Here is a 25,746-nt window from a genome sequence, read left to right as displayed (position 1 = left end):
TCTTTAGGACTTTGAATGATTTAACATTCACTACTATATTAGCATTATTGAATGTTCTCCTTGGATACATTACTATTGTTATGTTTTGTAGTTATAAACTTTTGTATTTAAAGAAACTACAATTTCTTGGGAATTTAGTCTCTCGAACTTTACAGGAACGCTCCTCTGAATATATTATAAGTTGAATAGTCACTTTACGTTTCCCTCAGCTCCAGTACTATTAAGGAAGAATTCTATAAGACATTTTCCCTCCTATCCAAATAGTATCCACCAATCTCTTTAAAATTCTTGAAATACTTGGAAGTAGGTTACAGTATTGAAAAATATTTAAGAACTCTAAAATACTAGTGTGAAGTCATGATAAGATCTACTGATAGGAGAGTTGACTGTAGGTAGTACCTATTGGTAGTTAACCCATAATAGAGTCTATCAAGAGAGCGATATGGCCATCATCCAGAATAATATAAAATAGAATAGAACCAGATAGATGTTCAGAGGCTGTAGATGCTTCTAGAAAACTAAGTAAATATGGGTAAAGAGTTTCATAGTTAGTAAAGTATCCACTTGAACATAATAGCTTGCCACTAACATGTCCATGATATGAAAAGTTTTTTCTCCTGTATTTGTATTGGAGATGCAGCAGCTAAAATACTTCAATGAGGTAAATATTAGAGAACTATAGAGTAGTTTAGTTCACTATAAAGGATCTTTAGTCTGACTCAAAGAGGTTGACTAGACAGCCTATAGGAGTTGGATACTTACAAACACAGTGTAACGATGAGAAGTAACTGGAAGTATTTGAAATCTACATAAATATACATACTAGAATCGCTCTTCAATCTCACTTAGGATATATTCATACAAAAGGTAACAAGTCTTATTGTAGGAGTAATATGTATTATTACTTCCTTCTTATTCAATATAGTAATTATTCCATAGTTGTCTTATGTTTTTTTAAAAAAAATACTATTATTTTCTTAAATACTCCAATAACAACTATCATTCACTATACTTGTCGTAAGTTTCTCCTAAGAGTAACATATAAGTTGTGAATATGAAGTAGTATTCATAAAGATATATGATAGGAAATAATTTGGGTAGTTGTATGAAGATCCATCTCAAAGGTCAAACCACTCACCTTATATAGACATTCTCACAATCCACTTACAAATCTAACTGTCATATAGATTACGGCTACATCTTATATAACTACATAGTACTTTGTCCTTATATCCTCTTTCTTAGTCATGCACATAGCACCTATGACCCCTAAACAAGTTATATGTACAAAATACAAGTAAGCCTTACAAGACTAACTTCTATCCAACTAACAATCCCAAAATAACATATTAATTTTGACTTAAAGTCTAAGTCATATACGAAACTCACATGATACCAAAACACGTCATGTGTACAAACAATAATCATAACATCATAAAACTCAACTGAATCATTAATCAAAGCTATAATATATAAAATCCTTTACAAGCCATAATAAGTTTGTAACAATATGCGAGTTCTCCTCTACTCTGACAATCAACTATCTCTCAAGATTGCAACTTAATTGAGTAAAGCTATGGCTTAATAATATTAGGTTTTTCTGTTTTGTTTTTTCAACTCTGCTGTTTATTATCATTATCTTTATTTTCAGAAAGAAAACTTCAGTGCAATCACAATCTTGAAATTCTACTTCATATAGGAAAACTCCATTACAGTAATATAGTTGAATTAGAGTATGATAGGATAGCACTCTAGAATACAAAGAAAGAGTACATTAATATCAGCAGTTCAACAAAATAGAGTGAATACGATGATGAGTACAACACTCAAACTTGAACTTAATTGAAGTACTTTAAATGAATATAGTGATGGAATTGGGCCAAATGTAAAGGCCAGTTAGGAATATTCCAGTACCTGAAAGAGTCCTAAGTACTATATAATATCACATTCTTACTGAGTAATTAGTCAGCCTACTTTACAGTTAGCTATAGCAGCTATAAGATGTAATTGATATTTATAGAAGAACTATATAATATTTATATATATATATAGTAATATCTTACTAGCCTGAATCTTACCAATCTAGATATCTCATTAACATATATAGCTTTCTATAGACTCTGAATTTCATTATCTCCAATTTCTCACTATAGAGGACAGATTTCCCTAATCACTACATTCCAAAAGCAGGAGGTACAACTATAGTATTATGATTGAAAAAGTGCATCCAACTTCTTTGTTTCACTTATTGTAATTATTAGATATTACTTGAATTTCCTAATAATATTATATCCTAGTTTTTTACATAAATACTCAGACCATTTTGAAAGCACACCCAACTTATAATATCCTCTATGTATTACTAATCATAGTATTCCATCAAACTTCTTACTTCCTATTATGTACAGAAATTTCCCTTTCTCTCAGAATAGCAATAACATAATCTACAATTTGATACTCTATAAACTATTATATAATAGTCATAATAATAGAATTATACCCTGTAGGCAGACTGGTAATAAGATAAGTTTTAGTCTCAGTTTGAATAACTTGTTCAAAGTCCTCAACCTCTTATCAGCAAAAAAGTAGTCTAGTAATATATTCAGTGATAGAAAATCAAGTTACTAAATAAAGCTGTTTGAAATAATAAAGCATTACTGTACAACTGGTTTCTAACATGAGAGTACCTAAGTTAGTTTTTCACTCTTGCCACATGAAGTGGAAGTCTCTCATCACATTATGTAAGTTTTAACAGACTTACAATAAGTATTTATTATAGCTACTGTCCTGTCAAACCACCTGTCAAATTCTGTTACTCCAATACTACATTCTTCTGGATGAATCTCATTACCAAGAGCAATACCTAGAGCAAATTCAGTCCATAAAAAGAACTCAATGTTGTATTTCCACCTTGCAGAAGAAGTTTGTAAACAAGTTGTAGTTTTCAAAGCATAATAAATGGGAAGTTTCATATTGAGCGCATGAGAATCCCGGCTCATAACATGATATTCGAAGTCAATCCTTATAATATCTTGAATTGATTTCAAAATAAAACAATAACTATAGGAGATAATATCTATACAAACTTCCCTGTCCGGTGTAACCTTCATGATAACCGAGTGACAACTGGTGATGACTTGCCGTGCCGGTCCCACCCACATCCCACCCCTCCTATAGTACCAACCAGCAACACCGCGTCCCGACCGATTCCCACTCTTCCCTCAGGATCCACCTACCCAGGCGGCCGGGGTACTGCCCCACTATACGCCGCGCACAATCGGCCCCTCCCAATCCACCATCTACGAGTACCACGGAACTAGCTTGGATCAGAGTGGCGTGACCATGGGGACAGTCAGACAGACACATACGGGTTGGCCCAGGATGTTATCCTGTTCTAGATCGTACGACGCAGGATCCTAAATGGTCCTATGTATCTTACATCTTCGGGCATCTTGTGCGGTGGAGTGCGTTGAGATGGTGGTGATAACCAGAAGAGATATTGCTCCCTCCTGCGATGATGTTACTACTGCCTGCTTTCTTTTCATACCTTTTGCCGCTCAAGCACTTACCCCCTCAACGCGCTGCTAGAAAAATAGAGGTGGGGCGGGGCGGCGAGCCAGCGGGCTCTGACCAAAGCCAAGTCCTCAAGTTAGCACCCCACATATCATACTATAAGACTGAATATACCTTGAAAAGTTATTACCATGCACTACCTATCTACATACCCACCCTCCTACCCATCTAGCCAGACTAGAATACTCAAGACTAGACTACCCACAGACACTTCAATGGCCCTCTCCGTACTGGAGGTAACTTGATATCTCGTAGTTAACAAGAAAATTTATCTGGTCCCACGAACGATCTCCTACCAAAGTTTTTTGAGACTATCTATGTAGCTCACCTAAAATCGAGTGCTTATATATTTGGTGTGACTTGACCATTGTCCTGTGGGCTAGTCTAATTTGAAAGACCCCGGTAAACAGTAGGCTGGTGTGCGGGCACAGGTAATCTATAGGAGCTGATTGGATGGATCTGGATTGAGAATAGTGACAATAAGTAAATTCCGCCCTGTACGAGGAGAGGAGAACGATGAGCACCCATTGAGACTATGGATGCGGTGTAATGCGATAGTTTTATGATTCTAATTTAGTACAGCACGAAATTTAATTATATCTTATATGAATCGGCACGAGCACCGCAGTGTGAATGAACAGGCAGTTACATTTTTGGAAAAGCACAGCAAGCACAAGAGAAATTCCAGCCAAGCAACAGACCCAACAAGTCAGACAATCGATCATATACACAAGTTCTCGAATAGCGCAAACCATGTAGAAATAGCTACACAAGAATCGAGCAAAAGGAAAAGAAAAGCCAGGATAAGCAAAAAAGACTTTGAAACAACTTCATCCATAGGACCTAACAGCTGTGCTCCCCATCATCACTTTCACCACTCTCATTCCCACCCTTCTTCGTACTTTTCTTTCCCCGCTTCTTCGGTTTGGCAACAGCCTTAAAAGCCTTCTTCTGTGCTGCAATCCCAGCAGTCCTCCTCTCGCCTGCACCCCTATCCGCCAATTCTTTCGCCTTCGCCAAGAACTCCGGGTCGTCGCCTTCCACTCCAATGAGGGATTCCAGGAGCTTGACTTCCTCTGCCCACGTTTTTTCCTCTTCCATTGGCGTCTCGAGGATTAGCGGGAGACCCTCGAGACGCTCGTCATTCATGATTAAGCGGAAGGGTTCAAGACCAAGGAAGCCGAGGCCTATGTTCTGGTGCAGATCTCGCTTTGAGGCTAGGGGAGCTTTAGAGTCGTTGATGTGGAGAGCTACGAGGTATTTGCGGCCGATTATTCGGTCAAAGTTGGACATCACCTTGTCATAGGACTCTTGGGTGCGGATGTCGTGACCGGCTGCCTGTGGGGAGTACAGAGCGAATGTGTTAGTGATAGATGATTGGTCAATACTCATCTGCAGGTAGACTTACGAATAAATGGCATGTGTCAAGGCAAACACCCACACGATCCTTATCCTTAACCTTCGCAATAATATCTCTTAAATCCTCAAATTTTCCACCAATGACATTCCCAGCTCCGGCCATGTTCTCTAATACTGTGATGCAGTACTTAGTTTCGGAGTGTGCTTTATCGAGCGCCTTTGCAACACGAGTGAGCGATTCCGAGCGCGAGAGTCCAAGCGTTGATCCGGGGCTTAATCCGATAAGTTAGTGAAACCTAAAACATCCGAGAGCGTCCTGAAACCACTGCAGAAGGCTTACTGAAAATTGTACAGACCAATCCCCAGCCTCTCACAACGCTTCAGGTCATCGAGGAAACAATCGTATGCTTTCTTCGCCTTTTCGGCGTCGCCGTTGGCAAGGTTTATCAGGTACGATCCATGAGGGAGAATGTGTCTGAAGATTCCATTAGCGTCAATTATCCCTCAAGCTTGCGCGTCGGGAAAAACCCCACATGGAAATTTTCCTCACGACAGACGCAGCCTCCGCAGGACATTTCGGAATGCAAACGCCGATACGAGAAACGGGAGGGAGGGAGACAAACTTCCTAGGATCAAATCCATTCTCTTCACAACCCGCTCGGAAAGCCTTTGCATCTGCCTCTTTCATATCTGGACTCGTCCACTTTCGCTGACTCTTCAAGAACAGCGCAAACGCGTTCCCTCCTATATTCAAACTGTTCGCGATGGCATGTTGAACACCTGTAGTGACTCGATTAGCACAATGCAAATGCTGTCCCAAGCACGGGTCAAAGAGGAAGAATACATACCCCCAGCCATGCTGACATGAGCCCCAACCATCATCTTTACCCCTGCGGTCCTCGCAGCGGGAATCATAATCTCGTCCTTCTCCCCGCGAGCCTTCTTAATAACTCTGACCGTCTCCTCTTCCTCCTCGGTAACAGCCCCCCTCTTCTTTGATGAGGTAGAAACAGTCTTCGCCGAACTCGCAGACTCAACGATAGCAGTTGTAACCTGACTGGCCGCCGCAGCAAATGTCTGTGTATTGTGCACTGAAACTCCGAGCTCCTCGTCCCCCGATTCCTCCTTTTCATCGAGCCCAGATACTTGCGATGAACTCTCCTCTTTTTGCTTCTTTTTTTTTGCGGCCGCGGCTGCTGCACGGGTGGTTCTTGCCATCTTTGCAAACATTTTAGTAGCCGACTAGACCTTGTAATCTGGTAATAATGACGAAAATGTAGTGCAGGGCGGAGGGGGAAGAGAGTTTTTCGCTTTCTTATCTGATTTTTATTTCTTCTTTCGATTCGGTGATGGGGAGAGGTCAGGGGACTGGTTGACTGGTTGGCCCAGAGCCTTTCTTCTTTTACTTGCCAAAAAGCGGAGGCTGCGGGAACGCGTAAATATGATAGCAAGAGATTGGAACGCGTTCAAGTGGATTATGTAAATCGCGAAGGGATAGGTGTCGAATTTCTAATTTGTGATACCTACCAGACACTCTACCGGTAGGGTATGATACAGTACAGTACTTGTAGAGAGATGCCGTCTAACTCCCGGTCCGATAGAGGATCTTGAAGGATCGAGTGGTTGCTCTCATAATTTATAATACTGTAATACTTATTTATTGTACCATGGTAATGAAATTGTGGCTAGAACATGAGTGCGTGATCGTGCGCATACTGCGGGTAGAAACAATCCCATTGTCAAGAACTGCCTCACCACCCACCAGCAGTATGATAACTCGTACGAGTACGAGTACATTACTGTACCGGTGTCTTATCTAATCCCACCAGAGCTTTCCCTCCCTGCCCAATCCCTTCCCCGCTCCCCCACCATTCCTCGGATGCCGCTAATGCCGTCCCAGGGCGCCAACACCCCGATCAACCGCCCGCCGACTTCTCCACACGCAGACTACCGGCACCTAATTCCCCCATCCAGGCTTAGATAAACCCTCCCACCCTCCTCTTCTTTCCCTCCTTCCTTCCTTCCCTCCTCCAGCTAGACTAGTCCTTTCTCAACTCATCTCCACGACCACCGCACACCCTAATTCACCAAAAAGAAAACACGAAATTTACCACAACCAAAACTCAAAACTCCAAAATGTGCATGCAAGCGACCTGTGCTACCTGCGGTAAGTCTTCTCTCCCGCCCGGTGCTCAGTCAGAATGTGGTGCTGATAGGAACCGAATACGTTAGGTGGCAAAAGCTGGCGTGGATGTGGTCAACATATCCCTCGCGTTCTCGATAGCGTTCCTGTCGAGGAGTGGTGCACTTGCCAGAAGCCGGAGGGGAGCAATTACCCGCCCAAGGCCCAATAAATGTCTTCCCGGGATAGCGGAACAGTTTTTGTCCATGGCTCCGCGAGAAAAGGCAGGAGTGCAGGATCGGTTTTGCCAAGTCGGTGTGTGGTTTCTACGGCACGGCGGGTTCGTGTTTGTTGTCTGTGTGCAATGCGGGTATGAAGTTTATCTATGCTATTGTGGGTTTAATTGAAAGTGAAGAATTGATTTCTCAATTTTCCACCGCCGGCACTTGAACTCTACAGTTGATAACCTCCCAAGCTGCTCTGACATCCCTCCACCCACGTGGATGGATGCTAATTAGTAGGTTTGTCTGAGGAAACAAGCGGTGGTCAGTTCAAATACAGCTATACCCTCCACGACGAAAAGCCACCCGGATCAGTACGGTATGGTTGCCACAGTTCATCCAAGTAAGCCTCTAGAAAGATTCTTTATCCAAGTGAGGGGACCAACAAACGCGTTCGTCATAATCCGCACGCTGTTCCTACTACATCTTTGATAGATCAAGTAGCTTGTGCAAAGGGTGATGGGGGGTGATGTGTCTGTGGCGGTGCACTCTCATACAGAAATTTGCAATACCGGTGTAGAGCAGGGTCAGAATTGATTGGGTATTTTCTGAGTCCGGTGATGTTTTTACCCTCTAAAATTTTCACTTTTATACATGGCTCAGACTACGGAAATTCCTACCTATAAGCCAAGAGAGTTCCTTCTAAGTTAGACAAGCCACAACCACACCCCGACAACAATTGAGATATAAGTTCATGCCTATCTCAATCTAGTTTACCTTCACCTCCCTTACCTCTTCCGTGTCAGTTAATATACTTCATCTTAATTCAAGTCAATTTCCCTCCTTCTATCTTCCAATATTAAGCAGATCACAGATCAATACCGGCTGAGAAAACAAAAACCTGAATTGCCCATAACTTGAAACCCAAGCAAACCACTCCAGTATTCCGTAGCCACTATTCAATTCTCAACCGCCACAATGCGTTCAGGTTTAGTAGGACAATTCACACTTACTTTTTTTAGCTAGTATGATACTATTATAATATTATGTATCCTAAACCAATACCGATAGCTAAAGAGGCTGGAATAAAGAGAGCATAGTTAACGATTGAAAAAGCTCTTCAATATGTTAACTGTTCATTGCACCTGCACGAAAGATGAGGTATAACAGCAGAGCTGTTCGAACCAAACTGATAATCACAATAGATATATGGCAAATTGTATTTACGGATAAGTTGTACATCGGGTTTAACGCTTCCTACCATTAAACCTATTAAAAAGGTTTAGAGGAGGTGATCCCTTCAAGGCAGCTAATATCATATAAAAAAGTATCATGCTGCTACAATTGGACTCATGCTTTACAGTAGAACGAGTCCACTCAGCCCCATACCTGGTAGAATTTATCCCTCTCGAGAGTAAATTAAACGATAGTGACAAGTATTAGCAAGATATTCAACAAGTCGTTAATACATTTAGACGAGAACTGGTAGAGGAAAAGGTTATACTTGATCACAGCGCAAGCCCGGAAGCGAGAAAACAGATTCAAACCGTACCGATAACCAAAATGTAGCAGAATAACTAGCGAATAGCTATAATATGTATTGCCGTAAGGCCAGTGGGGTCTTTAGGGCTAAAGACGTTAAAGCATCACACATATCATCCCATCCCTAGGAGGCATCTATTGGGTTGCCTATCATTTGCAGGTCTTCCAACCTATTTTCCTAACCTTGGGTTACTTACAGATTCCCTTCAACTTCTGCTATTAATAATAGTGATGATTGCTGCGGGGCTAGTAGAAGAAAATGTACCATTACACCACACTGCACAAAAATTGATTTTGGGGATCATGTCAATATGAATATCAAAAACCTTTAAGTGGCCATCGCACACCTCCTCGATCCCAATAAAAATCGAACAAATGCTGGGGACAACGAAAAGGTAATATCAGCAGATAATACTCCAAGGTCTTCCAATCCATGTTAAATTTACTACAAGCCGCAATCTCGACGTACCAGTTTTCCGGTCCAAATCAGGTCTCTGTTTTGAGAGCACAGGGTACCTAACGATTCTACACTACTACCCCCCTCTTATCCTCTATCATCTTGGCCGGCCGTGCTCAGACGCGCCCATATTGGTTGTCTAAAGGATCTGATTGAGTAGCAATGACCTTAAGTTCCGCAGTCAGCTACAGCACTGAGGACCGTGGACGGAACAATTCTGATTGGCAATTTACTATCATATTTCCCGTTTTTTCTTTAGTTCAGGGGGTTCGGGATGAGGGTTGAAAATTTCCCCCAAATATTCCATCGTACTCACTTCCTGCGTCGAGTACCGTAACCTTCTGGGACGAAATCTTTCTTATGGTTCGTGCAACCCAAAACGCGCACCTGGGTACGATACAACTCGTCAATTGATTATATCTCACTATCAAGACCTGTAATTCAAAAAAAAACCACTACGTTATTCTCTTTAGTATTCCCAATACCCTAGTGGTTTTTTTTGAAGCCATATTTTATCTTAGTGGAGGGGTATTATCATTTAAAAATGCTGATTGCTGGTGTACGTCTTGGGCTGCACGAACCATACTTCATCGTAGACTGGATGTTGAGGCCAAAGGAAACAGAAGATCACGTTGCTTACTTAGCACCCGGCCACATGAGCACCGGTACTGTACTCGAGTACTTGGTACAGAGTTGGCGGTAGACCGAGCTTATATCTCTTTCGAGCAACGGAGCTTTTCCTATCGCGATTACCACTGCGCAGAGGTACCGGCACTGGTATTCAACAGCTTAAACTACTCGAGTAGCTACTACTAGGAGGATGTTAGCAACAGAGTGGATACTTGCCAAGTCGTGAAGTAACCGGATCCCTTGGCGCCAATAACTTAGACCATAGCCACCTTCACCAATTAACAAACACCACAATGTCCAGATTCTTTATGGATTGGAAAGTGCAAACGGGGAATATCTAAATCCACACCTCACCAAGACACACGGGTCACAGGCTATTTTTCGAATCCTCCTAATCCCGCTTACAAGACAAGACAAAACAAGACAAGGCGGTTAGTGGCAACTACGTGATTGCGTATTTCGGTAGTCCGAAATCGTACTATACTAGATTATATATAACCCCTCTCCCACCCCTCCCTCGTACAGTAATTACACCCTTACCATAAACCTTGAACGAACGAGAAAATGAGGGGGAAAAATGTAACAGGAGCATGTTAATACCCCCCAAGCAAGTCCACAAACGGCGCAACAGTCTCCACAGCCCTCTCGACAACCGTCTTAACTCTCATTTTCAAACTCTCGTTCCGGCACTCGACATCAAGATTCTCGAACCAGACGTTTGCGACGATATTATCGATTTTGATCTGAACCCCCGGTACCACATCTCTCATTTCCTGTACTACATCCATTTCCCCGTCCGCGGCTCCAGCATCGACAGCAGTAGTAGTGGCGGTGGCAGTCTCCGCGATCGATTTGGGTGGCAGGGTGGTGGAGGAAGCGGGTTGCGACCCGGGTGGGAGAGGGGTAACGCAGTCGCCGAACTGAGCTTCTAGGAATGTTAGGACTTGTTCTATGCGGTCGGAATGGCGAATATGTGCGTGCGGGGAGGTTTCAGGGATCTCGGAGAGGGTGGAGGAGTGAGTATGGATGTGTGATGTTGAGGAGTCTATCGTTATTTCCATTAGTCAATAGATATTGTTAAAGTGTGGGAATGGTGGGAGGGAACAAACGTCGAACAGCCGCAGGACTAGTTTCTAATCCCATCAATACCGCAGCCGTAGCATCGGCGATTCCATCGTTCAGCATATTCCCAACCCACTCCAACTCCACATATCCCTTCCTACAGCGAACAGTAACAGTGTCCATAATCTTGAATGTATTCCCACTCTTGCGCTTGACACCTTCTTCCTCACCATCGCTCATTTCGTTACCCCCGTCGGCGCCACCCATCTCTTCCTCCTCTGACGACTCCCCATCGCCATCGGGAATATCCACAACCGCACCAAACATGTTGTCCAGACTCCAGCGCACGAGGCCAACCCCCGCCGCGCGGATCGGGATCTTCTGACGGCAGCTAACGACGGTAGTCGTTAGTCCCGCGTACTCGCGAAGGTCGTCGGGTGTCATAAGGGAGAGTTTGAAGTCGTTTTGTACCAGTACTCCGGTGAGCAGCTGCTCCTTCAGTGCAAGTGTCTGAGTCCCCGGAGGTTTTTGCGCAAGTTTGCCGACGACCTAGTGAGTGAGCGAGTGTGTTTGTGTGGTTAGGTGAAGCAGGAAAGGTGGAGAAGGAAGGTACCTTTGCAATTTTATCTGCTTTAAATGGGATGCGCAACTCTTCGCAATTTTTGGGGTTGTATATCTTGACCTTATCTTTATCTCTTCGGTCGCTGTTTTTGCTAAGTAGGGCAGACTTGAGTCGCCCCATATTGTTCTGCTCCCCATGCACCAAGATGACAACCTTTGCCCCGACCTCCTCTATGAAGCCCGAGTTCTGAGCGTAGTCTACGTGCGCCGCGAAGGATAATTCTTCGACGCTGCACCGGCGGGGAACCATTACCTGCCCATCGACGCCGCGGCTGGCAGTGGACCCACTACGGTTGGCAGTCACGACGGCGGGGATCTCGGTAGGCTCATTCATGATCTGCTTAGCCATTGTGCCCTCTACGCTGTAGCCAGTTATTACCAGGCCATTGCGTGGGTCTGGGCACCAGCGTTCTAGAAGCTCACGAGAGACACCGTTCTGGAGGGTGATGGCACGTTAGCGGGGTTCATGGAATGTATTGATGTAGGCAGAAGCAAATAGTGGTGATGAGGACAATAAAATGGGAAGCACTATATTTATTATAAAACACGATGTAATATGACCCCTGGTAGACCGATGAAAAATTTCCAGTACAAAAGGAGTATAATCTACGAGATATCCAAGGGAATGTATTCCTGCCCCCCCAGATAAATTGCTTCCTAAGTATATAATGTAGATAACGCGGCCGAAGAGCCTTGGGTAGGGCTGAAAAGCCAGGTGAAAAAGCTTGACATGGAAAGAGTTTTACCTGCAGCATACCCGGGCTAGCCAACATAACGCAGCCACCAACATCCTCGAACCGATCAATAGTCTTTAGTGACCTAACCCATCTGAAGTCCCAAGGATTTCTCCCCTCGCCCTCGAACATGGCGCGCTTTATCTTATCGTTCATGGTATTTATATATGTCCTATAAACATCCATACACTTTCTAGCCAGGTTCGATGCGTAGTATATGGGGTAGCTCTGGTACGCTGGATGTTTCTCCCAATATTCATCTAAAATTAGGAGTAGCTCTTGTGCTCTACCCAGGGCAAACACTGGCATTAATACTCTGCCGCCGCGGTTGAGAATTTCAGTAGTCATTTTCATTAGTCGTGCTTCCTTTTCCAGACGCGGCATATGAGTCGCTGTGCCGTAGGTGGATTCACAAATTAGTAGATCAGGCTTTTGATGAGGGACTTCGGCAGACACTAAATGTCGGTCATCCTCACGGGAGTAATCGCCCGTGAACAGAATCTTCAAACCAGCTATCTCAATGAAGAACATAGCACCCCCAAGCACATGTCCCGCATGATACGGGGTAATTGAAATCCCGGCATGCGTAAGTGTGGTATGGTAGTCAATAGCTTCAATACGGGAATAACTCGAGAGGTGATCCGATTCAGTGTAGAGATTGTCCGGAGAATTATGCACGTTCCTTTCCGCCACAATTAACATCAAGCATCCATTCTATTTGTATATTGGGAAAAGCTCACCCGACTCGTACACTATCCTGAATTAACCACTTGTAGATCGCCTTTGTCGGATGCGTCATGAAGACTCTACCCCTAAAATTCGTCTTCGTCATAACATACGGCAGACTTGCCGCATGGTCCAAATGAAAGTGACTAATCAACAAAACATCCACGGTGCTGAGGTCGAATTGGTCGTAAAACGGCAGTCCGGCTAACCCCTCGTAGGCAGGATGGACCCCCGCATCGAGCATAACGGTTTTTCCCTTGTACTTCAAAATGTGGCATGAACGCCCGACCTCATTTCCACCACCAAGGCAAAGGAAGGTAAGATGATCAGATTCATCCTATCCAGTATTCCAGAGTTAGCAGCAGGGATTGCAATAAGGGGAATGGAGGAGGTGGAGGTGTACAATCAACTCTTCCTCAACGGTTGGCTCCAGCTTTCTCTTTGCGGACATTTTGGGTTAATGGGGTGTTGAGAAAGTTGTAGTCAATGTGTGGAAGCAGGAGTCGAGAAAAGGAATTGTGCTCGCGGCGGCGCGATGGTTGGATAACGTGGTGATGCGCGTCAAGTTTTCCTGGATACCAAGTCGGGCCCCCATGGGTTACCCGGCGATATCCCTTCTCGGCTCCCGGCTCAACCATAAGGCTATCGTATTTTATTTTCTGTAAAGTCCGTAGATTTTTTAAATACCGGGAAACCCATGGCAAGGCCCGACCAGAAGGCAAAGTCCCGGTACCAGTACCGGTACGGTAGCATCGTGGCCTAACGTGTCGAGTCCGAGGTCGTTCAAGTTGGGCAAGACATAGTATTTTTTGGTTTTTTATTTATTTTAGGGGGGTTGAATCACACGTTTTGCTACGCTTTCCGCCCCGTTTCCAGAGTAGGAAATCAAATAATGAAGTTTTGGATTGTGAAACCACGATATCTTGTACGAGATCCAACTGCCCGAGGTCCCACGGCAGTGTACAGTACAGCACCACTCTCCATAAGTTTCTGTCCTACTTTCTTTATATTACGCTTCACATACTCCCACTAGATCCAGGTTCCCATGCTCCTTCGACCACAATGGGTGAAATAGTACAGTACAAGCACGAGTAAAACTCTGTCTTGAACCCAGACATGTAATATGCTTCTAGATGATGCTTTACTGCAATTTTGTATTGATAAATAATATTATCACTTGCCGTGTTTATATCTAAAGTCGCCATTTTTATAACCATTCAACACCATGTCTATCATACCATATTTTGTTGTATTCTGACTCTGTTATACTAGAACTTGACATAAAAATTAAAATTCTGAGTTTCTTAATCATACTTTGTTTTGGTACAAGAATACTATACGAGTACAAGTAGACCATGAATTCATAGAACGGAGTAGGCATGGTCATCCTCCTTTGCTGAGGAGATTTTGGAACACTGGAAAAGCATGCATTCCGACCCCAATGAGCGATGAGAAAGGAGAAACTGTTGGCTAAGATCATCATATGTTTTTGTTCTTCAGTTCTAGCTTTGTCAAGTTCAATAGCTCTGGTTTAGATGAGGTTATGGCACTGTACTAGTACGAGCACACATCTTGCAAGCACTGTACCACTTCAATCGAACCTCTGATCTCTGCCGCGTACCATGAATTCATGATCTACCCTTGGTTTTCTTGGTCATGCTTCTTCTGGAGGCCGTTGGTCAATAACTTACTGTATATGAAAAACTTAATTTAGGAAATGGTTAACTACTTAATAAGCGACTTCGAATGACAAGAGTCGGTATGGTACCATACCGATGGGGGCAGGATGCGGCTCAAAAATAAAGTTGCAAGCATTTTGCTCGAGTGAAGGGCGCAGCAAGGAGATTAGGAGAACGCCAAGACCTATGATGGCACAGTTTTGGGAAGCAGGAAAGCTTGCACGGGCTAGCTGGGCCGCGGCGAGCGGGCGGACGAACGTTCTGATGGCACTGGGTCTTAACGTGCTGTAGTTCATCCTCTCTGGCCATCAGATTTGTGTGGGATCGAATGTGAAGGGAGGGTAGAGTACTGCGCTGCTCACAGTACATTCCCGCACTGCGCATCTTTATTGCTCTGCATAAAGAACTGACTGTACTGCCGGTATCATACTGGCACTTGTTCTCTTTCCTAGGTTGCCGCAGTTTGCTCCCGCTGTTGTGTGAAGGTCGACGGGTAACTTAACCTCCTTGCGCCTCCCCACAAATAGGCAACCAGTCCGACGTCAACATTTTGTCAACCCCGACCGTTAAAACTCCCTCCTCCGCCTCTACACACTCTCCTTATCCCCTCCGCTCATCTACCTCCCCTTCTTTCTTTTTCCCTTCTCGCTCCCTTTCACACCCTTCTTTCCTGTCCTATTCTTTCCCTAGGTCTTTGGCAACCTTGTCTGCCTGTGACTAGGTAATCCCAACTTGCCCCATTGGCAGGTTATGAACGTGACCTACTCCACGATGGCTATGGAGGATGGTGGAAACGACGAAAGCGGGAGATGTGAATTATTAGGGTCATTTGGTTAGCTATTTCCTCTCTTCCAAGATTCCTTCCGCGCGCACTTCTGGGGGCGTTTAGGGGGGAATGACCAGTGATCACGACATGACTAACATGCTCTTCGTAGCCCTCTTTGTTCAAGCAGCACTAGGTGCCTTGGCCCTGCTATCGCTTGTGTGGAAAAGAGCTCGGGAGTCTCCCCAACGGCCGATGCTTATTTGGTATGTCTATTTCGGGAGCATCATTATGAGCTACGGGCGGATTGCTCATGATGACTTTAGGTGGTTCGACGTTTCGAAACAGGTTGTTGGATCCGTGCTAGTTCATGCGGCCAATATCCTTTTGTCTATGCTATCATCTGGGACCTTCAGCACCGAGCCCACCCCAAAATCGCTGGGTGCAGCTACCCCTACTTTTGAACGGTTACTTCGACGTCAAGTAGAAGGCGACGAGCCCGACTTCTATCATCCGAACCCATGCAGCTTTTACCTACTAAACCTTGCTATTGATGTTTGACCACTCTAGCCCTTTTTGAATATCTCGCGCTAACCTCATTTACTAGACAACCATTGGAATCGCGATCTTGATATATCTTCTACGTCTCCTGCACGCCTTATTCCTTCTGTCACCAATTCCCTTTTTCCGAACGGGAATCTCTTCTGGAGACTACGGCGAGCCTCCGAAATGGTCGTACTGGGGAAAACAGTCTATAATATACTTTATGGGCCTGATGGGAATGAAGCTTGTGGTCTGGTTGATATTTGCACTATGCCCATGGCTAGGCCGTCTTGGAGACTGGATGCTGGCTTGGACTGAGGGGGACAAGAGACTCCAGGTTTTTTTTGTTATGTTTGTGAGTGGTCGTTCAGCCGTTATGAATTTTGAGATTGTAGTGGTTCCTAGCTACTCGTTCTAACACCTTTCATTGCTAGTTCTTTCCATTGGTCATGAATGCGATGCAATACTACATTATCGATTCATACATCAAGAACAGGAATCCTTCGCACACTGCACTACAAGACTCTCCTCCTGTTTCGGGACGACGGGTATCTTCGACATCAATGCGGTTCTCATTCGATAGTTCCAATGATGTGTTTTCCTCAGACGAGGATGAAGCCTCTGGTTCGAGACACCTTCTGCAGCCCTCTTCCAATAGGACTCGCCGAGGTCACCGCAAGGTGAACAAATCACCCACTCCGGTGGTAGAAGAATACAATCCGGACACGGATGGCTCCACCCTTCAAGATGGCCCGGATGATATACCACACTCCGAATCCCCATCCCCAACCTCGTTCCAGGCGCTGAGAAATGGAAGAAAGGGCCTCGGCGGAAAAGGGGTTGGCGCGGAGAGCAGCAAAAGCATGAATAGTTCGATGATGCTATTACCCGGCAGCAGAGGTCCAAGCACCCCTGGCTATGGCGAGGAGGAGAGTGCAGGGAGTGCAGGGAGAGGTTTCGGAGGAAGAAGAGGGAGCGATCTAGATGATGATTCAACATTAATCGAGCCGGAGGACGACCTGGGAAGGGGCAGCAGGTAAAGTAACTGACGGGAGTCGCCTTGGCTAGGAACTTAGATTATGAACTGTTATTTCTCTTCTCATTGATATAAACCAACGGTGAGGCATCGCTAGGAAATGTCAGGGGTTTTCGAGCAGACCTATGAGCTTTTGAAGCCCCATTTTTCTGTTCGCTCGCTCTGAGCTTTACCCTTTCATTTCCCGCCAGACATGACCATTTCCTTACCAACCGGGAGACAAACGAACATACCATCTCCCGAGGCGCACATTTCCCTTGTTTCTTGGCAGTATATGTATTTGAGTTTTCAGCCAGTCCTTGCATTCGAGTGTTTATTATATTTATCAGCAAACGGAGTTGGGGCGATTGGTAGAGCTTTTTTTCCGTTTTTTTTTTTTTATACTTTCTGTGTCTTTTTAGTTTTTAGTTTTTGTGAATGCGATTTGCTTTGCGGAATAGTGGACTGTATTATTCTATTGAGTCGGGGGCAGAAGTGGGATGGAGAATAAATACATGGGAGGTTTCCGGATAATAGGAAAAGTGTTTCCCTCTAAGGCGAGGACTAGGTTGAAGTGGTAGTATTATTAACTTATAGTGGTAAATGGAATCGAGAAGGTTGTATGATCAACAAAATTGCCAGGAAGAGCGGGAAGAACTGTAGCTTGTGCTGGAGTAGGCTTACGTGAAGATCATAGGTCTGGACTAGGTTAACTGAAGGCACGGACTGAGACCTTTTGAGTAGTATCGTGACCACCTGATGGGCAAATGGCCCGAAGGTCCTTCTCTCTTGTCCTGCGCCAAGCAAAAGCTACCGAAACCATCTCACAATAATGATAAGTATTATTTCATGTATGATATGAAATCTAAGCATGATATAGTAGTTTCAAGTGCTTCTCATTCCACATCTTCCAACACGCGTCCTTTGGGCAAAGTGCGATCTCCCCATAACATGTCACTCGCACCCAGCCTAGACTAACTAGGTGTAAGACAGGTATGATACCTTTTTATTTTCTAAATGGTTGGACCAGAAAGGTATGCAATGGTGCCCAAACTCACGGATACCACGTCAAGCGGCCGGTATCCTACGAGTGCACAGTGGGAGCTGGGGGGTTCCGGCGGGTGTGGGGGGGATTTCTGAGGAAGGTGGAAATATCGGAAGGCTGATTTGCTATCATGCCGTACCCCCGGGGTTCACACTCCCATCCCCCCGCTGCATAGTAGGACCTCCTCCTTCTCTTCGTGATGTGGCCAGGAATGCCTACTATATACGTCGCGGAATAGATAGGTTTTGCATCCCACAATCATGATATAATCACTGCTCGTGCGAGGATCCACAATCACTGCCTTTTTTCGTTTTTTTGCCCTTCCAAATTTGGTGTGTGCCTCCTTTTCCTTTCCCCTTTTTAAGGCTCCCCTTTCTCAAATCATATGCTTCAACCAAAAATCGCAAACGAGAGATTTCCGGTCGAGTGATCAGATGTGAAGTGCCGGGTTGTGCTGTGCTGCGCGCCCTCCCAGCGCTCAACACTTCCATGGTCGCGAAAGTGAATTGGAGGTATCGGGATGTCGATGGGACCTGTGGAGGTATGTATGTACCTGCACAGATGCTGGGATATAGAGCAGAGTGGTGGTGGAGAATCTTTGAGGGCTTGAGTGTGGCCGCGGATCATCCGGGGCGCTGCAACTATACTTATTGCTCTACGGCCTCCGTGTTCATGGGGCGGGTTCGATTCACTTCGTGCGAGGGGTGCATTTCTGATCTTTTATCTCGGCACATCATCTTCCACGGTGCCACGAGGATTGGTTGTCAGGGATCCGGTGCTAATTATCCGGTACTGTACAATCCGAGCATGACCCTAGAGCTCACGACTTCTAGCTATTGCGGTAATACCATCAGCCATCGTGAGAAAAGGGACAATCCCACACCTTCCTTTCGCTGCAAATATCTTGGAAAAAGCATAGATGGACGTGAAGGGAGGTGGACTTTCCTATCGCTTTCTTCTCTCCTTATTGTGTCATGGGCACCTATGCTACTCAGGACCACCCCAGACCACCACTCCGCGGACACATCACACAACACTTAGAAAGCATAAAGGACAAAAGCCCCACATACCCAAACAGCCAATCCAAACAGTCGAACCACGGGAACGGGGGTGGGGAAAAGTGACCTCTCGCCGGGTGGGCAAGGGGAGAGTGAGGTGGTATCAATGTGTTATAGCGAGGGGGAAGCGAGCGGCCAGACGCATCCAGAATTTCTGTGTAAGAGATTGGTTGATTGAGACTGATGGTGAGTTGGGGTAATTAGATGACGGGAGTGGGAGGCATGAATGGTATGGGTGGTGAGGGTGGATAAACAGTCTATCGTTTATTAGCAGTATCAGAATATGGCTGCTAGTATTGGTGTTCTCGTTCGGATCACGTCCTACACAATCTCAGCTGGTGTTCCGCTATCGAGTGACACTTCATGATTCAATACAGCTCCAGTAAGCAAAGATTTAATCTTGATCGGTTATCAATTTAATTTAACTTAATTTAACTTAAGTGATATACCTGGAAGGGGAGGTGGAAGAACTGAAACTGAAAAGAAAGAGAATGTCCATGGTAAGCCCTGCACGCCATAGGGTAAATCAGGCACTGAGAAATTCCATGCCACCGGATGAAACGAAGGAAAAAAAAGAGAAATTGGTCTAGGGATCTTCTTTTTAAAAAGGAAGCAGGCTGCATCGGGCTCCACCCGTCTAGTGTATCGGTGATAAAGTGAAGGAGAGAGGGAGCGGAGTTGCCGAACGCGCAAACCCAGCGACAAACCATTAACGTAAACAATTTTTTAAAAACTTTTTTCATCCTCCTCTATCCCATCTCTACTCTAGAGACTGACGTGCAAGTTTACTCTACCTTCCTCACAACCACACTTGCCGCCTTCCTCAACCGATTCATAACCGCCAACCCCTCAAGCACCTCCTCGATCCCCTCAACGTGGATAACATCAACCCCCTCATCATCCAACTCCCTTAGCGCAGCAAACAGCCTGCGACCAATCTCCTCCCCGCCCTTGCCCAGATCCCTCTCGGTAACAGTAAGTCCACTAATGCCCTTATTTCCACAAAACTCGCTCTTAACATTGTTGCTCTCGTATTTCAAGCGGCCCAGCGTGAGCTCTCCAATGCCATCTTCCCAAGTGCGCGTTCGGAGAATACCAACTTTGCCGTTAAGGTTCTTTGCGGAGAGGATGGGGGAGCGCACTAGGTCCTTTCCACAAAGGGGGGGTGTGCCGAATTCGTACAGGACCACGCTGGCGCGAGGGGAATAGTGCTTGTATTTCATCCCGGGGGCTTCGGGGGTTATGGAGGGGTCGGCAGCGTCTTCGAGGGATGCTTTCGAGATTATCGTCCTCGCCCAGATCCCGCCCAGCTCGCGGATCGCTTCGACACTTATGCCTCCTGGGCGAAGGACTACGGGTGGGTCGCGGAGGCCGTCTACTACCGTTGATTCCAAACCTACGGAGCAAGGTCCTCCGTCGATGATTAATGGGATGCGGTTCCAGAGATCGGTGAGTACGTGTGACGCACTCGTCGGGGACGGGTTTCCCGAGGCATTGGCAGAAGGAGCGGCAAGGGGGAGGGAAGAGAGGTAACAGAGTGCCCGAGCGATGGGGTGGGATGGCAGACGAGCAGCGAATTTCGGTTGCCCGGCCGTGACGGATGCGGAAAGTGGGCTGTTGATAGTGGGCAAGGGGAGGAGGATAGTCAACGGTCCTGGCCAGAACTTGGATATTAAAGCATTGTAGACTTCCGGGATTTCGCCTCCACAGGTATTCGTTGCGTGTCCGTTCGTAGTTGAGGTCGGGTTTGTAGGAGCAAGTATTCCCCGTAATTGCCTTAACGAAGAAACATGCACTATCAAAGGATTATCCGACGGCCGCTGCTTCGCGGTATATATACTATTCACCCCCACGGTGCTTGTTGCATCCGCACCCAGACCATAGACCGTTTCCGTCGGGAAAGCAACGCACTTACCCTGGCGCAAAAGATCGGCTGCATCCTTCAGTGCCTCTAACGTGGCCGGGTCATCAATCTCTAGCGTGGGCGAGTCATCGGGGTGTGACCCCGGCTCCGACGACGGGCGGAAGGTTATCTTGGAGGCATCGACTCTTGAGGTCACTGTGCGGGAGGATTGCCGTGAGAGGTATGGTGATGGTGAAGGGGGGGGTGGTTGCGGCGATGGGTGACTTTGAGGGATGACGGAGCTTAAGGCTGTAGTCATGTTGATTCTTGGCAACAATTGTGGTCGAAGTCGAGCACAAAACGTCCGCAGCAGAAGTGATCCAAGGAAGCTTGTGGTCGCCGTCGTGATGATTGACTTGATCCTTAAGGTTGGGAGGGGATGGAAAGATGTTTTTCGGGGCTAACTTGAGTGCTTATAAGCTTCTCCTCCGCGGTAGGAAGATAAGTACGAGTACTGGGTAGTGCGGGAGTGATGACAGTGAAGTTGCTTTCAAACAGGCAGAGTGCGGGAAATGCTCAATGCGGTATCATACTCACAGCCTCAGAAAGGCGAAAACAACACCTAGCCCTAACTTATGCAACCCAAAATCCCTAGAGCACACAAAGGGTCCCGCTGAATAGAGGGTACTGGGACTCCAACAATAGCGAGAAGCGAAAGAACAAGTATAAAGTATATTGTGCCAGCACTTTTCCTGCTACTAATCACCAATAATGGAGTTGTAAGGTGTCATTGCCTTCTCGAGTCAGGTTCCCTGACCGTCCTTGTAGATTGAAACGAGGGCTTAGCTACAAGCACCATGCCGTGGCCCGATAATTTGCAGCAAAGGCAAATTGACTTAACATTGGATTTACACAGATGCATCTTCCCCGAGGTATGTGCTACAGAACGGCACATTTTGTGGGGGTCTGGACCACTGGACCAGTCCATTACCCGGCCTACATGCTCGCCTGCGCTGACTGAAGGCGGAGGAAGGCGAGCGCAGAGGCCACGCTGCGGGAGACCACGAGGCTCAAGGACAAAAGAGGTTTTTACACCCCTATCCACTGCTAAAGTTAAGCCAGAAACAACCCTTATTGTTGGGATAGATGTTAAAATAAGGTGAGGCGCGGTCAAATACTTGTAATACCGTGACGTTTGTGAAATGAACCGGGCTTGCATGGAAGTGCATTAGGGCGCATGGAGGTGCATATTCCCGGGGAGGCATACTCCAGTAGAATACTAGTAGTGCATCAGTGTCTCAAATAATATTTAAAGAGATATTATTTCCGGATATATTAGACTATGGGGATGAAGTTGAGGGGGGAAGGCAATTAAACTTAAAGATATAATAATATCCTATATCAGCTTCAGTACAGGCCTAGAGATAGTCTAGCATTAGGTGAACTTAATAGTTTAAGAAAAATAACATAAAGTGATAGTCAATAATATTTAATCTTGTTAAACTTCAAAGAGCTTTATAAGTACAATATTAAAATTGTTGAATAAAGGTCCTAGATGATTGTTGGATACACTAGAGACTAGAGGTACACAGACTTCCTTGAATGTTTAATAAAGACCTATATTTACTGTATTTTGAGAAATTGATAATGGTTGACTATCTATATGGCACAACTAATAATGATATACAACTACTACTTCCTTACACTATGCTAACATAAGTAATAATCTACATATTTGGATCCCACTCCCCCTTATAGTGCTTATAGTGCCAAGTATAGAAGCTTAAATTGAAACTGATAGTAAGGTATTATCATGAACATGGCTTGGCATAGAAAAGATTTTCACATGACTTATGATTATGAGTCATAGGTATGTTATTGTTTCATGCATATGACCACTTTGGTCATATGACTTGTTTAGGTTATAATTTATTATATTTCGTACAAGACTTGATTATGAGTCATGGGATGTGTGCCTGGCAAGTATGCCTTACAAATATACCTTGCAGGTATGCCTTGTGCATATGATTTATGTTTTACATATGATCTTATTATGAGGTCATGGGTTTTGCGCATGTGACAACTTTAGGTCATTTGACTAGTTTATTGTATTATGATTGGTTTATGAGTTGTTCACATGACCTTGCTATGAGGTCATGGGTTTTGTACATGTGATCACTTTAATCATATGATTAGTTTATTATGATTTGGTTTCATGTGTGACCACTTTGGATCACATAACTTGGGATGGGAAGAGTACTATATACGGAGGCCAGTATGGCTGAGGAGATAGGTTCTTCATACTTTGTTCTAAGTACTTTCCTCATTCTTGCTTTCACTCTGCCTTGATGGTGAGCATCTGCACCCATGATGGTCCTTTTTGCCTGGCAGTTATCTGAGTTCATCCAGTATTTAGGCATTAGGATTGTCATATGGTTGAGGACTTATCTACTTATTTGTATATTATTTCGTCGCTTGCTGGTTATCTCACGATGCTGGTACTTCAAGCTATTCATTACGGTCACTTACGAGCCCCTTTCAGTAAAACTTCTTCAGCATCCTGTCTATCATCTACTTGCAGATTTCATGTTCAATTGTGGGGATTAAACATCATGTTTGGGGGGATCACCCATGTTGTTCTTTGGGCCAGCTCATATTTGTTAGGTTTTAATGGAGTCCTTAGTTCTCACAATACAAAACACCCTTGGGATAGACTAATGACCTTCCTAAGTTTCAACATGTTGTACCAGCTGCATTATTCCTCAAGTAGCAGGACGGTTTGCACCCGGCTCCTCCTCATTATATTTTTATTTCTACAGTCAGAATCCTACAATGTTGTTTATTGCTATTCCCTAGGAGTTTCTGTCCTTGCTGATTTATAGTAGTTCAGTCAGGTGTCTCATCCTCACTTTGATGGGGATGGTTTTGACTCTGAAAAATCTTTTCCCCTAGTGTGGTTTTTTATTACTGCCTAGAGTAGTGTGTGATGATTAGCTACCAGATACTCATATTGTTTGTATGTATGGGTGGTTCAATTGTGGATTGTAGTTGGCGGCTTCACACATTGCAAGTGGGGCCTACCTTCTGTTTGTCTACTTCTGTTCATTTGCCCTCCTCCTTCCTGTTAAGTCAGTTGGAGGTGCCTGTTGCTCATTGCTTAGTCTGTTCCTGTTGCTGGACCTGTGGGGCTGGCTACATCTGGCTCTGCTGACTTTTTCCCAGCTTAGTTGAACTTTGGTTCAGCTAGGTCGGTTGATGTGACTGGTGTCGGTGTCTTTAGGTGTTGGTACTGCCTCTCTTGTGGCTTCCAGCTGTGGTTAGTGGGCCTCCTCAGCTGTATGGTGTTGGAGTTGGGGCTCTGTTGGTGTGACCAAAACCAATGGCTGTCTGGTAGGGTCAGGTATGTCTGAGGGACTGAGGGGGCTGTATGGGTCCTGTGGAGTCTGATGTGTAGGGCTTAGGGGGGGTTGATTGAGGAGGGGGGAGGCATCTGTGAGTACCAGTTAGGCCTGAGTCAGGTTGGACGAGGTCTAATTAAGTGTTTCTGGCCAGTTGGGACTGTTAAAGTGAAGCTACTAAGTGCTATAATGCTTCCTGACTGTTAGGAATACTGGGATCCGATATCCAGAAGTCACTCTAAGTAGGGTAACCTTATCCAGAATTGGAATCTCTGGTCTCTAACACCCCCCTCTGGCCCCCTTACAGGGCCCACATGTCATTATACATATCAATCTCAGTTGCATCCTGTGACTATAATACCACAGAATTAAAAGTGTCAGAATAACACTGTATACATCACTGCTGTCTGTCTGACCAGATCCCGTTTACAGGATATATAAGAGGAGACCTCTGGCTAGGTCTGAGAAGTGAAATAGAGTAAATATGCTAACTACACAGAACATTACTAGTCTTCAAAGATATGATACCTTTAGAATAGGCTGTAGGTAACGGGACATTTCTGTATAAAGAGATAGTATTGAATGGTAAAGGATCTCAATAAGAGACTAATATATTCACACCCACCCTACAATATCTAGAAGAGTCTAGAACTCCGAGAAATACTACTATAGAAATTATTAGACTCTATGAAGTATTATAACTAGGGTTTGGAACATATTGTAGTTACGAAGACAACTTCTTATACTACAACGGTGATCAAAATCCTGTTACCTAAAAGCAACCAAGAGTTGCCAACTAAGGGAATAATTATCAACCAGATAGAATAGCTTTCTGCGAATTAGTAGGAAGCCTTCCGGAAGACATTTATTGGTTGGGTAAGGAGTTATGGAGGTTTAAAGTCAGACGATCAAGAAAGGTTGCGATTATGACTACCTTCACAGATACAACCTGTAACCGGTACGGGTACTTGGTTGTTGGTTTTGTTTTATGTTTTGTTTTAAGTATCGCTTTGATACTTGGTTTGTTTTAAGTATCGTTTGATACTTGGTTTTGTTTTGTTTTAAGTATCGCTTTGATACTTGGTTTGTTTTAAGTATCGTCTGATACTTGGTTTTGTTTTATGTTTTGTTTTAAGTATCGCTTTGATACTTGGTTTGTTTTAAGTATCGTTTGATACTTGGTTTTGTTTTATGTTTTGTTTTAAGTATCGCTTTGATACTTGGTTTGTTTTAAGTATCGTCTGATACTTGGTTTTGTTTTATGTTTTGTTTCAAGTGTCGCTTTGACACTTAAAGAGTTTTACCAAAGTGTATCGATTGATACCTTTGATTAGTTTCGTTCATGTTAAGACATT

At 44.7% G+C, this 25,746-nt stretch overlaps 5 protein-coding genes; 2 read left to right on the top strand and 3 right to left on the bottom strand.

The window, feature by feature from the left end:
* Positions 1-4,206: 4,206 nt before the first annotated feature.
* Positions 4,207-6,370, bottom strand: GSTUM_00006772001 (uncharacterized protein). XM_002838941.2 has 5 exons: positions 5,781-6,370; positions 5,556-5,712; positions 5,273-5,407; positions 4,982-5,204; positions 4,207-4,911 (listed from the first exon to the last, which is right to left on the bottom strand). Exons 1-5 carry the CDS (start codon positions 6,160-6,162, stop codon positions 4,417-4,419), a joined length of 1,392 nt encoding a protein of 463 aa, XP_002838987.1. The 5' UTR covers positions 6,163-6,370; the 3' UTR covers positions 4,207-4,416.
* A 684-nt stretch (positions 6,371-7,054) lies between these two features.
* Positions 7,055-7,493, top strand: GSTUM_00006771001 (uncharacterized protein). XM_002838940.2 has 2 exons: positions 7,055-7,099; positions 7,165-7,493. Exons 1-2 carry the CDS (start codon positions 7,069-7,071, stop codon positions 7,284-7,286), a joined length of 153 nt encoding a protein of 50 aa, XP_002838986.1. The 5' UTR covers positions 7,055-7,068; the 3' UTR covers positions 7,287-7,493.
* Positions 7,494-10,497: 3,004 nt separating this feature from the next.
* On the bottom strand, positions 10,498-13,498 carry GSTUM_00006770001 (uncharacterized protein; the record flags this gene model as incomplete). The annotated part of the gene is made up of 7 exons (XM_002838939.1): positions 10,498-10,949; positions 11,014-11,191; positions 11,279-11,515; positions 11,580-12,023; positions 12,334-13,003; positions 13,062-13,384; positions 13,451-13,498. The coding sequence occupies 7 exons, from the start codon at positions 13,496-13,498 to the stop codon at positions 10,498-10,500; spliced, it is 2,352 nt and encodes a 783-aa protein (XP_002838985.1).
* A 1,773-nt stretch (positions 13,499-15,271) lies between these two features.
* Positions 15,272-17,568, top strand: GSTUM_00006769001 (uncharacterized protein). XM_002838938.2 has 5 exons: positions 15,272-15,558; positions 15,662-15,755; positions 15,816-16,044; positions 16,097-16,387; positions 16,467-17,568. Exons 1-5 carry the CDS (start codon positions 15,498-15,500, stop codon positions 17,070-17,072), a joined length of 1,281 nt encoding a protein of 426 aa, XP_002838984.1. The 5' UTR covers positions 15,272-15,497; the 3' UTR covers positions 17,073-17,568.
* A 1,975-nt stretch (positions 17,569-19,543) lies between these two features.
* Positions 19,544-21,647, bottom strand: GSTUM_00006768001 (uncharacterized protein). XM_002838937.2 has 2 exons: positions 20,170-21,647; positions 19,544-20,100 (listed from the first exon to the last, which is right to left on the bottom strand). Exons 1-2 carry the CDS (start codon positions 21,310-21,312, stop codon positions 19,936-19,938), a joined length of 1,308 nt encoding a protein of 435 aa, XP_002838983.1. The 5' UTR covers positions 21,313-21,647; the 3' UTR covers positions 19,544-19,935.
* Positions 21,648-25,746: the final 4,099 nt, after the last annotated feature.

The sequence above is a fragment of the Tuber melanosporum genome (genome assembly GCF_000151645.1).
Source record: "Tuber melanosporum whole genome shotgun sequence assembly, scaffold_3, strain Mel28".
In the NCBI taxonomy this organism is placed as follows: domain Eukaryota; kingdom Fungi; phylum Ascomycota; class Pezizomycetes; order Pezizales; family Tuberaceae; genus Tuber; species Tuber melanosporum.
Note: the sequence above shows the minus strand (reverse complement) of the source record. Positions and strands in the feature narration are given on the sequence as shown.